The sequence below is a fragment of the Muscardinus avellanarius genome, assembly GCF_963383645.1.
Source record: "Muscardinus avellanarius genome assembly, chromosome: 8".
Taxonomy (NCBI): domain Eukaryota; kingdom Metazoa; phylum Chordata; class Mammalia; order Rodentia; family Gliridae; genus Muscardinus; species Muscardinus avellanarius.
In genome coordinates this window covers 71,007,482-71,019,952 of record NC_137794.1, presented here as the reverse complement: position 1 = coordinate 71,019,952, position 12,471 = coordinate 71,007,482, and the positions used below count along the sequence as shown (strand labels likewise).

The window sequence follows — 12,471 nt, the reverse complement described above, 5'->3', positions numbered from 1 at the left end:
ATTTTACTTCCTTAGCCTCTAGAATCAATACTTATTTTTGAACTTATTCAGTGAACTCCTAGGTATCCATCTAAGTTTCTGAATCTTATTTTTTATGACCACAATAGTAATATGTGTCCACTGTGGAAAATTTAGAAATCAAAGAAAAACATTAAAAAGAAATAAACCAGTCAAGCTATTTCTACCTAAAAATCCCTTAAAATTTTCTATTTTTGATCCTTTTTGAAATTATATATATATTACATACATGCCAGATCATTAAAAATGTTATGTACATGAACTAATTGTCGATTCACTTGAACTTCAATTTTATAGGAAATGCTATAAATCTTAGAATATTTAAAGAGATCTAATTTGTATTATATGAATCATTATGTGGATATTTAAAAGATAAATATTTATATGGCATAGCCATGTAAATTTAATAGCGAGCCATTTCTTTAATTCTATTTTGGACCCACATGAGTCTGATTACAAAGAAAGCATATTTTTTGTATCTTAGTTACTGGGAAAATGCTTTCATTTTGTAAAAGCGTATTGAAGATAATTTTATCTCAGTAGTCTCTTACTCTCCACCCCTGGAACTTTGTCAGTAATGTTCCCACCTCTCCTTCTCAACCGCTAAGTATTGTCACTGGCTAGGAAAAAGGCCTGAAGTGGCCCTGGGGTTTCTTCCCCAAATGAGTGAATCATTAAATTTCTCAGCATATTTAGCCGGGCGTGGTGGCGCATGCTTGTAATCCCCGCGCTTGGGAGGCAGAGACAGGAGGATTGCGCAGGTTCAAAGCCAGCCGCGCTGGCTTAAGAAACCCTGTTTCCAAATAAAAAGTATAAAAATAGGTGTGAGAGTGTAGCCCGGAGGTAGAAGGGTTTCCAGAAACCCCAGTTCCACCAAAAAAAAAAAAAAAAAAATTTTTTTTCCTCAGCATGTATGAAAGCACAGCTGTCTTTAATTTCCCAGTCCAGAGCCTCTCGCAGGCTGGCGAGTGCAGCTGCTGCCTGTGTAGATCTGCATTTTGGTTCCATGTCTTGATGTCTGGCCATCTGCTCCAATACTGCTGTAGGGTGTTGGGAAACAATATCTTTTGCACTGAGCAAAACTCCACATCTCACTGTCCTTCCCTCATGCCACTCAGAGACAAGAGACGTCTATTTGGCATGCATAAGGAAATATAATCAGCCAACTATTTATAAAGAAACATGGTTCAACTTGTATGATGAAAAAGGAGAATGGAGCTGGTGTGGTGGTGCACACTTGCAATCCTAGTACTTGGAAGGCTGAGACAGGAGGATCACAGGTTCACGGCCAGCCTCCACTACTTAGTGAGGGCCTGTGCAACTTAGGTTTTGTTTCAAAATAAAAGAATAAAATTGGCTGAGGTGTAGCTCAGAGGTAGAATGCCTCTGGACTCCATCTCGAATATCATAAAAAGAGAAAAATGTGAATGAAGTAAAAGATTCATCTAAAGTGAAAATACATTGTTTTGCTACATCTAGTAAGTTCAGCTCATAGTGTAGAGTACACTTTTCCCTAGGATTAAACTTCAGATAAAGGTTTTGGTTTAGACCAAGGAGTTGTTTCTGAGGCATGGAAGTTCCTAGACATGATGCTGGTTGCCAAGCATTAATGGAACATCTCTGCCTCTGTTTACATATAGTGCTGCTGATGTACGCAAGGGAGCGGGAACAACCCAACATCTGAATTTTATTTATGATTTGAATACTTTGTTGTCTTCTAGCAAAGGGATTTGCAGAAAAGCTCTCTTTTTAGAAGGGACAGAGTTAACTTGTAATTCAGAAAACTCTGTAGCAACTCATTATAAACACTAAATGAGATTAACCCAACTTTACTTTAACCGAGAAAAATACATTTGTAAATCTTTTTTTAGCATGAAGCAAGGCCATGCTTCAACTCATAGAAGGCTGAGGATTGGCTGAATAGATCTTCACCTTTTGGGGAAGGAGTCAGTGGAACAGATTCTCTTGAAGACAGAGGTTGTGATTTCCACACAGCTCAAGGGTTCTTGCAGCCAAATGCTGGATCACTGCTTCTTTGTGGCAGGGGATTTTGCCAGGAAGTACTTTTAGTTCTTGGATGCCTTATTGTATGCTTTTTACATTTTTTTTGTGAACTCATCATTTTTGTTTAAACACTGCTGTATCTTTCTGAAGATGTAGTCATCCACCTTAATCCCTTTCCCTATATTTAGGCCTATAGGTTTCCACTATGCTGAAGTCAGGTTCCTGGTAAGCTCAGCTTATTTGAAAAATATCTGTAAAGGCAAAGAAATAAAAAACAAGCAACCAAACAAAAACCAAACAACAAACCCCCCTCTTTTGTGGTTCCGGGGATTGAACCCAGGGGTATTCTATTTTTGAGCCACACCCCCAGCCATTTTTAATTTTTAAATTTTTTGTTTTGAAACAGAGTCTCACTAGGTTGTTGAGAGTCTCACTAAGATACCAAGGCTGTGATCCTCCTGCCTCAGCCTCTCAAGTACTGGGATCACAGGGCTGCACCACCATGCCTAGCAAAAAAGACCTTTTAAATAGCAACTTTTATCTCATGCATTCTATTTCATAGGAGAACCAATGTTTCCTCAGGTCTCATCTAGACAGCTGGACAAAAAATTTAAAAAAATTTAAATTTATGAATTGCTACAAGAAAATAAGAAGTGGTTTTCAGATGTCATCTGGAAATGAGACTTTACACATGACTATTAATTCTAACACAACACTTGGTGTGTATATTTGTGTAAAGGATGTTTTTGGTTGTAACAAATAGAAAATATAACTTAAAGTAATTTAAACCATTGGTTCTCAAACTGGATGGTATAATGTAATTAGCTGGATCATTTAATTAATTAATATTTGTTTATCATTTCTTGGTAGTGAGAAGTGATACCAGGGGTGTTCTATTCTGATATATACTTATTTTGCTATTTATTTATTTTGGTGCTGGGGATGGAACCCAGAGGCATTATGCCTTTGAGCTACACCCCAAACTCTTTTTATATTTTTGTTTTGAAACAGAGTCTCACTCAATAGGCTGTTGAGAGTCTCACTGCTTCCTGAGGTTTTTCTCAAACCTGTGATCCTCTTGTCTCAGCCTTCCAAGTACTGGGATTACAGGTATGTGTCACCATTCCTGGTTTTATTTTTTTATTTCAAAGTAGGGTTTCACTAAATTGCTGAGGCTGCCCTTGAACCTCTGGTCCTTCTATCTCAGCCTCGAAATACTGGTATTACCAGTTTGCACAACCATGTCAAGTTTACATGGAGGGTTTTAAAGCGTACTAGAGACTGGGTTTCATCCCCAAGGCTCATAAATTAATAGGGTACTGCCTGGGAATTGAGGTTTTAAAAAATTCTATAGATGATTCTAATGTACAGTATTATTTGAGAACAACTGGTTTAAATGATAACATAAGTCATTGCTTCAAGTGGCTAAAGAGTCCAAAATTATGGCTAGTTTTAGGCAAGACTTAATGTGGGCACAAAGTTTTAAATTCACTAGGTTTGGAGTGTGATTGAGAATTTGTATTTTTACAAAGGTTCCATGAAGTGTTGCTTTGGCTGGTCTGAGAATCATACTTTGAAAATCACTAGAGCTGAGAATTTAAAGTGAATTATGGGCACTTCCTGCCTTCTGGAGAATTTTATGGAGCCAGTGATTTTATTCAAATAACATAGAGGCATAATCAATAACTTGTATGTTCAGGAACAGGTGAAGATCATTGAATTTATTATTTCAAAGAAGTTAAAGAGCAATGCTTAGCTGTAGAGCTATTTACAAAGTTGTGCTTTGAGCATGTATGTGGTTCAATCTCTTACCTTATTTCCTATTTAGGTTATTGCTCTAACTCTGGACCTCAGTGATGGGCTCCTGTACTGGTTGGTTCAGGACAATCAGTGTATTCACCTGTACACGGCTCTTCTCCGAGGACACAGGTAAGAAGTGTCCTTTGAAGACAACAGGTTAAGAAGAACACCTGGGACTCACTTACAAATTATACCATATGAGAATTCATTTATTAATTTGACAGATATTTACAAATGACCTCCTGTGCTGCAGGCTTGTGCTTATGGGGAAAGATAGGTTTGTAAACAAGTAATTACAGCAGAAAATGGCTAAGGTGCTGTGACAGGGAACCAAGAGAGCACAGTGAGACTCCAGAGCCCAGGAAATGTATTGGATGGGTTTTTCTGCTTGTTAACAAAGTACAGCGTGCATCACCAAGTAAAGGCAGAAATCCTTCTGTGACATTCCAAATAAAATCTGAGGAGTGGAAAGAGCTACACAAATTGTCTTCTTGATCTGTGTCCTTAAACCAAGCCTTCTGTACTGATTTTCTTGACATCTCTACATCTTCTGTATTAAATTGTCAGGGTTTTTTCCCTTGTAAATTTTTTATACTTTTTTTTTTTAAAGATTAGATAGAATACATGCATACTCAGAGGCCTGAACTTTGCAGTCAGATGCAGGGACCCAGGACAAGGGCTTGTCTAGGAGCCAATGAAGTGCTTCTGGTAGCTGGGAGCTTTGAAAGCCAGCACCTAGGTGGTAGAGAAATATGACCCCAAGACTCAGGAGTGGAGCTTGTTGCCAAGCATCACTCACAAGAGATGTTACGTCGCTTCTGATCTAAGTAATTGAAGGTTATGATGGCCGTTCTTGCTTTAGTTCAGTAACATGGCTACCAAATGTTCTGTTGCTGGAGTAGCCCTACTGAATGACCATATTTATGAAATAGGGGGCTTTGATGGTATAGCTCACCTTTCTCCTGTTGAAGCATACAACATTTGCACTGATTCCTGGACAACTGTCACTAGTATGACCACTCCATGATGCTATGTAGGGGCCACAATGCTTCAGGGGAGACTATGCAATTGCAGGATATGTTGGGAATTCCGTGCTAAGTAGCATTGGATGCTATGACCCTATTATCAACAGCTTGGAAGTTGTGACATCCATGGGAACCCAGGACTGGTCGTGTGGTTGGTGTGTGTGTTCTTTGTGAGAAGTGACTGTTGTTGGAGCACCACCTAGAGCTAGTCACCAGCCCAAGGGACAGATTTTGGGAGAGACAAGGATCCTTTCCACAATGTCTCATTCTCACTGTGTGCACAGAGTGATTAAGGGACCAGTGCAGTAATGATTGTACTTATTTGACACACACTCCCCCTCATGCTGGTAATGTTCTACAGAAGGGTAGGCAATAGAGACTGAAGGGGAGAGAATGCACATTGAGTGAACGTGAGACACCAGGTCATCTCTCCCTCTGGTCTGGGGTGGACTGTCTTATCATTTATAATTTACCATGTACTTGGGAGTATATATGTATGTCGTGCCTCATATATTGCCGAGAACAAAGCTGAGTATGGTGTATTGATATAAATAGCATCTGACCGAAATGATTGGAAGAATTCCAATGTGAGGATCAAGTTTTTTCCTCCCCCAGGAACAAATATATTTTGTAATCTACAGGTGTTAGGGACACCACAGTCCATTCAGAAAATACAAAGAGGAGAGCCCTATAAATAAAGACTTTGGGGGCCAATGGGAGAGATTGATGTGAACCGAGTTTGGTAGAATGTCAGTGAACCCAAAGCACCCTTGAGGATTACCCTAGAAGATGAGAATATATTATTTGAAGTATCTTTTTAATTACCCATGATCTTTCTGAAGTAAAGTGTTGTGCATCTTGATACTGGATATTGAAAGAATAATAGAATGGACAAATGTTAGGATGAGAGGAGATGGCACAAGCGAGGGGCTCAATATACCTGGGGATAAACTAGAAGTACCTGTGATTTGATAACCGCCTTATTCCCTGCCAGGGCAATGTTTGTCTTGAATGGGTGAAAGATTGTCTTTCTTTGTTGAATCAAATACTACAGCACTGTTGCACTTCCACACTATTTATTTGGGGACGGGGTGGGGTGGCAGCAGCTCTCTGATTCCTGAGCCCCATTCTTTTCAGGATGCACTACTGCTAAGGAGTGTTTTGGACAACTGCGTTTGGTACACTAAGTCTTCTTCCTGCTCTGAGTTTCCGTTACCTGTCTTTAGAGTGAATTTTATTCATACCAAGACAGAGTAACCGAGGACAACCAAAATTCTTTTGTTAGTTCCAGTACCTCTGCTATCGCCCTTCCTGAGCTATAATTTAAGGCTCTTGATCATCATGAAGTTCTTCGTATCTGGAGTTCTTGCTTCATGAGTATCAAGAGTGCGGGGATGTGATAACCTAAACGAGGTTGCACTTTCCCTTTGCTCTGGAATCCCACTTTTCCCTCTTTTCCTGAGTTGTATTGACCTACAGCATTAATTTTCTTTCTTTTTTATTTTTTTTGCGGTACTGGGGATCAAACCCAGGTGCACTCTACCTCATTTGTTTTGAAACAGGATCTTATTAAGTTGCAGAGGGCCTCACTAAGTAGCTGAGGCTGGTCAAGAACCTCTGATCCTCTCAGCCTCCCAAGTACTGGGATTACAAGCATGCACCACCATGCCAGGCTCCTTTGTATTTAAAAAAAATTAAATACAGACCATCTCAAAAGACATTTAGACATTGTTTTATTTCATAAAGACACTGATGTCCAGATGTTCATAATTTGCCAAATGTCACATGGCTCATTTTAATTAGAGGTATGGTCAGGAGGGGTTTAGAAAGTACATCAGCTGTTTGCTGTCATTCATTACATTCTGCACTTGACAGTTGTAGCTGAATTCTCTTTTAGATTTTTCTTGCCAGATGCACACTTATAATCCCCAGTATTTGCGAGGCTGAGAGAGGAGGACCAAGGATCATGGACAGCCTCAGTTACTTAGGCCCTCTGCAACTTAGTGAGATCCTGTTTCAAAATGAAAAATAAAATATAGGGCTGGGGGTATCACTCAGAGGTAGAATGCCCCTGGGTTCCATCCCCAGTACTGCAAAAAATTTTTTTCCTTCTCTCTCCTGTGTACAACCATTCTCTTCATGAAAGAATAAACCTATAAGCATTATAAAACCATTAGTGAAAGTCCAGGTGTATTTAGTCATGTCAGGACAGATTACTGCTTCCTCCTGTTCCCTCTACCTGAACTCTTCCCCAATCCATCCCTCTGCTTCATTCCTGTCCCTTCTGCGTTTGTGAGGCTGAGACAGGAGGATGGAGGTTCATGGACAGCCTCAGTTACTTAGTGAGGCCCTCTGCAACTTTGTGAGATCCTGTTTAAAAATGAAATATAAAATATAGGGCTCCCCAAGGGCTTGGATCCAACCAGACCCTGTCAGATCTCCTTGAGGAAATTGCTTTTCTTTTCCTATTGTGTGTTCAATGGTGCAGTTATTTGCTATTTACCTGCCTTTTCAGCCCAGCTGAATAGTCTCTGAGGTCAATGTTTGTCTTTGTCTTATTTACCACTGCATTCCTAATGCACAGAACATTTACCAAAAGAACCAGCTGTCCCTAGAGTGACCTCAGCTGACCTCTGTGTGCATCTCATGCTTTGTGGGAGGGTGTAGGGAACAAACACTCTGTTATAATTTTTTTTTGCCCAAGTTTTGACTCAAGTTAGTGTCACCTGTTGCTGAGGATTGAAAGGTTTGAAGAATTGACTTCCTGAGAGTGAGGAGGTTGCGTTGAAGTTGTGCAGGACATCAGAGATCAAGATTTTGGGGGCCGACTGACATGCAGGAGGCTTTCACATGATGGGGAGTCTTCAGCTGGAAATGAGGAGCAGTCCAAGCCTGAGGAAACTAAGGGATATCTGGTTTTGCCCTGCAGAGAAGCATCTGTCCCAGGGACAGTTTTAGCAGTAGTGGAACTCAGAGCCAATCCTGAGGGCAAGGCTGACTGGACGCCTTCCCACACGGGGCTGCCACTCTAGGTGGTCCATCATGGCCAGTCTTCTCAGGCCAAGTGTGTCTTGCTTACTGAATGTCCTTCCATCTGGACTTTAGTTTTGTATATCTCAGGAGGTCACTGGAAAGTTCCCCAGAGAAGTAGAAATAACAAAATGTAAACTTAGACAAGAGGCTGCGAGTCCAAAGGCTTCATCACTGAGTAGAAATGGATAAACACCATCTTACAGGAATCGACCATCCTCACTGCTGTGTTCTGAGGCAGTCATTGTTTTCTTAAGGAAATTTTGTGAAATTCTCAAAGCAAAACTTTGAATCATTTTTACTTTAAGTGCCACACTTCATACTTTTCTTAAGAGGGGAATACCGATGCTTTAAAATTATTTCTGTAAATCATTTAAAACTTTTTCAGAAATCATTTAAAAATGAAATCACCATTCTAACACACTAAGAATGCTGAAGACAGTTTATATTGAGGGGCATACTTTTAGAAACAACCAAACAGGTTTTTAAAAAATTTTTATTGCGCCGGGCGTGGTGGCGCACGCTTGTAATCCCCGCGCTTGGGAGGCGGAGACAGGAGGATCGCGCAGGTTCGAAGCCAGCCGCGCTGGCGTAAGAGACCCTGTTTCAAAAATATAAAATAGGTCTGGGAGTGTAGCCCGGAGGTAGAAGGGCTTCCAGGAACCCCCGTACCACCAAAAAAAATTATTGCTATATTATAGTCTTATAAAGTAGTTTATAGTAATAGTGATATACATGCACACAGCACTTGGTGGGATTTCCCCGGCTCCCTTCCCATTACCCTCTTCCCTTTACAGGGTATTGAGATTGACATTGATATTCTCACATGTGTAGATAATATTGATGGACATGAGTCCTTCATTGATCCTCCCTCCAACTCTCCCCTTCCCTCTAGACCACCTCCTGGCTCCACTGAAGTTTCTTCTCCCTGAAGTCCAACTTGTATCCAAATTAATCCCTAACTTCCAAATATGGGAGAAAACATGTCCCTTCACTTTCCGTGACTGGCTAATCCCACTTAGCGTAATGTTCTCCGGGTCCCTTCATTTTCCTGCAAATGACGTGATTTTTTTCTTCTTGATTGCTGAGTAGAATTCCATTGTGTATCTGTAATTTTATAACCCATTCATCTGTTGATAGACACCTATGTTGGTTTCATAATTTGGCTATTGTGAATGGTGCTGCTATGAACATAGATAGGCATGAGCTGTTATGATGTTGTGATTTCAGTCCCTTTAGAAAGATACCCAGGAGTGGTATAGCTGGATCATATAATGGATCCATTCCCAAATGTCCAAGGAATTTCCACACTTATCTCCATAGTGGCTGAGCTAATTTGAATCCCACATCTTGTTATGAATTTTTGGCCAAGTTTTGATTTAAGTTAACGTTACATGCCAAGCGTGGTGGCGCACACTTGTAATCCCCGCGCTTGGGGGGCAGAGACAGGAGGATCGCACAGGTTTGAAGCCAGCTGCGTGCGCTGGCTTAGGAGACCCTGTTTCCAAATAAAAATATAAAAATAGGTTTGGGAGTGTAGCCCGGATGTAGAAGGGTTTCCAGGAGCCCCAGTACCACCAAAAAAAAAAAAAAAAAAAAAAAGAAAAAGAAAAAGTTAATGTTACCTTTTGGTGAGGACTGAAGGGTTTGGGGAGCTGACTTCCTGAAAATGAGAAGGCTGTGGTGAAGTTGTACAGAACACCAGAGATTAAGATTTTGGGGGGCCAACTGACATACAGGAGGCTTTCCCACAAGAAAGAAGAGTTGTAGAGCTGGGCGTGGTGGCACACGCTTGTAATCCCAGCATTTGGGGGGCTGAGACCAGAGGATCATGGTTTGCATATAGCCTCAGCTTAGTGAGGCCCTCTGCAACTTAGACACTGTTTCAAAGTAAAGACTAAAAAACAGGGCAGAGGGTGTAGCTCGAAGGTCAAATGCTCCTGGTTTCCATCCCTAGACCTACAAAAAAGAAAAAAAAAAAAAAAAAAAAAAAGAGTTGTAGAAGTGTAGAAGAGTTCCTATATCCCCACATCCTCACCAGCATTAATTGTTTTTTGACTTCTTGATGATTACCATTCTGATTAGATAGTGTAGTTTTGATTTGCATCTCCCTGATTGCTAACGATGTTAAACATTTTTTTCAAGTATTTATTTCCCATTTGTATCTCTTTTTAATTTTTTATTATTATTATTATTTTTTGGTGGTACTGGGGTTCCTGGAAGCCCTTCTTCCTCCGGGCTACACTTCCAGACCTATTTTATATTTTTGAAACAGGGTCTCTTACGCCAGCACGGCTGGCTTCGAACCTGCGCGATCCTCCTGTCTCCGCCTCCCAAGCGCGGGGATTACAAGTGTGCGCCACCACGCCCGGCTGTATCTCTTTTTTAGTGAAATGTCTATTTAGTTCAGTTGCCCATTTCTTGATTGGGCTATTTGTTTATGTTAAGTCTTTATGGTACTTGGAATTGAACCCAGAGGCATTCTACCTCCAAGCTATACCTCCAGACCTATTTTTTTCTTATTTAAAAACAGGATCTCACCGGGCGTGGTGGCGCACGCTTGTAATCCCCGCGCTTGGGAGGCAGAGACAGGAGGATCGCGCAGGTTCGAAGCCAGCCGTGCGTGCTGGTTTAGGAGACCCTGTTTCCAAATTTTAAAAATTTGTAAAAGTAGGTCTGGGAGTGTAGCCCAGAGGTAGAAGGGCTTCCAGGAACCCCAGTACCACCAAAACAAACAAAAAACAAAACAAAACAAAACAACAAAAACCCAGGATCTCACTAGGTTGCTGAGAGCCTCTCTAAATTTTTGTGACTGTCCTGAAACCTGCGATCCTTCTGTCTCCGCCTCCCAAGGCTGAGATTACATGCTTGTACTAGGATTATAAGTATGTGCTACCACACCTGGCTTAGTGTGAAGTCTTTGTATATTCTTTATATATTCTGGACATTAGTCCTCTATTGGATGGATATATGGCAAAGATCTCCTATTCTGTAGGCTCTCTCTTTAGACTCTTGATGTCTTTCTTTTTTGAGCAATAACTTTTTAGTTTAGTTTAATGCCATCTGATTTATTAATTTTTGTTTTAATGTCCTGAGCTTTGGGGGTCTTACTGAGGAAGTTAAAAATAGGTTTTTAAAGTAAAAATCTTTATAAAATTACCTTCCATTGAGAAAAAAAAAGCTCTAAAAGCAACTCCAATAATCTGTTTATTTGAATTTTCTAGTCTGAAAAGGAATATTTATTTATTTACTTTTTTTTTGTGGTGCTGGGGAATGAGCCCAGGAACATTCTTCATCTGAGTCTCACTCTAAGCCCTATTTTATTTTTATTTGGAAACAGAGTCTCGCTAAGTTATACAAACCTTACTGAGTTGTCGAGGCTGGTGTCAAACCTGCGGTCCTTTTTTTCTCAGCCTCCCAAGTATTGGATTACAGGCTTGTGCCACCATGCCTGGCTTGAAAAGGAGCATTTTCATTAAACCAAAGAAGCTGATAAGCCTCACTGAAGCAACAGATAGATGTGCATAAGATAACGAAAGGACTAACAGAGTAAGAGAGAGGCCTGGCTCAACAGGAAAAACCATTCAATGGATTGTGCCTTCTGAAATATTTTCCACTCTTCACCTTATCCAAAAGCCTCAAAGGGCCTTTTGAAGCTTTTGGACACAGAACAACTTGGTCCTTAATGCACTGCTTTTTACTGGTTGCGTTTCTGGGTGGTCTGCAGTAACTTGCTCTGTGTCTTTCTTCTATTAATGCAATGTTGTAGGAGTACATGGATGGAATTAACCAAAGATGTGGCGTCTGTGCTAGTGAAGTAATGGGAATCCGAGGTGTGTCTTTGATATAAAGTACCGACAAAAGGACAAGTATCTGTCAAAAAGCTGCACTTTGCATAAATGAACTTGTTATTGCAATATTGTGCTAATAAAGAAATCCCAAGAAAATTTGATTTAGTTCTGCTCTTTTAGGAAAAATGAAAAAAAATCAACTTAATATGGAAGCAAAAGTAATGTCAATGATTGTTGGAAAGTGTTTTCTTTTCTCATGTACACAGCATACACACATACTTATAAATGTGTTCACATATGTGCATGTATGTGGAAGCTCCCCCCCCCCCCCGCGGACGCATACACTAATTTATGTTGTTTTAGCAGCTCTGAGGATATCATCATCACAGAATTTGCAGCCTGGAGCACTTCTGAAATTTCCCAGAATGCACTGATGTACTATAGTGGTCGGCTTTTCTGGATCAATGGCTTCAGGATTATCACAGCTCAAGAAATAGGTCAGAGAACAAGTGTGTCTGTCTCAGAGCCAGCTAAATTTAATCAGTTCACAATTATTCAGACATCTCTCAAGCCTCTGCCAGGTAGAGTATTTTGTATCTACCTCCTCTCCTCATATCTTCTGTTAAATAAATGTTTAGGTTGGGATTTTTCCCCCTCAAAGATTATTTTGTAAATAGATGGGAGCTGGCACATGCCTGTAATCCCAGTTCTTGAGACGCTGAGTGAGAGAGGAAAATCACATGTTTGAGGCTAGCTGCAGCAATTTAGCAAGACCTTCTTAAAAATACATAACTAGGATAAAA

General features: G+C 40.4%; 1 protein-coding gene across 2 annotated transcripts in view; it reads left to right on the top strand.

Moving 5' to 3' along the window:
- ROS1 (ROS proto-oncogene 1, receptor tyrosine kinase) overlaps positions 1-12,471 on the top strand; it is a gene marked incomplete at both ends in the record, with an annotated part of 148,486 nt that overhangs the window by 50,697 nt on the left and 85,318 nt on the right. Inside the window, 2 exons of one of the 2 annotated variants that reach the window (XM_080700734.1) lie at positions 3,851-3,951; positions 12,035-12,249. In XM_080700734.1, the coding sequence (XP_080556860.1) occupies positions 3,851-3,951; positions 12,035-12,249 (316 nt within the window). Of the gene's footprint in view, positions 1-3,850; positions 3,952-12,031; positions 12,250-12,471 lie in introns of both variants that reach the window. The other variant, XM_080700733.1, reaches the window with a different exon arrangement.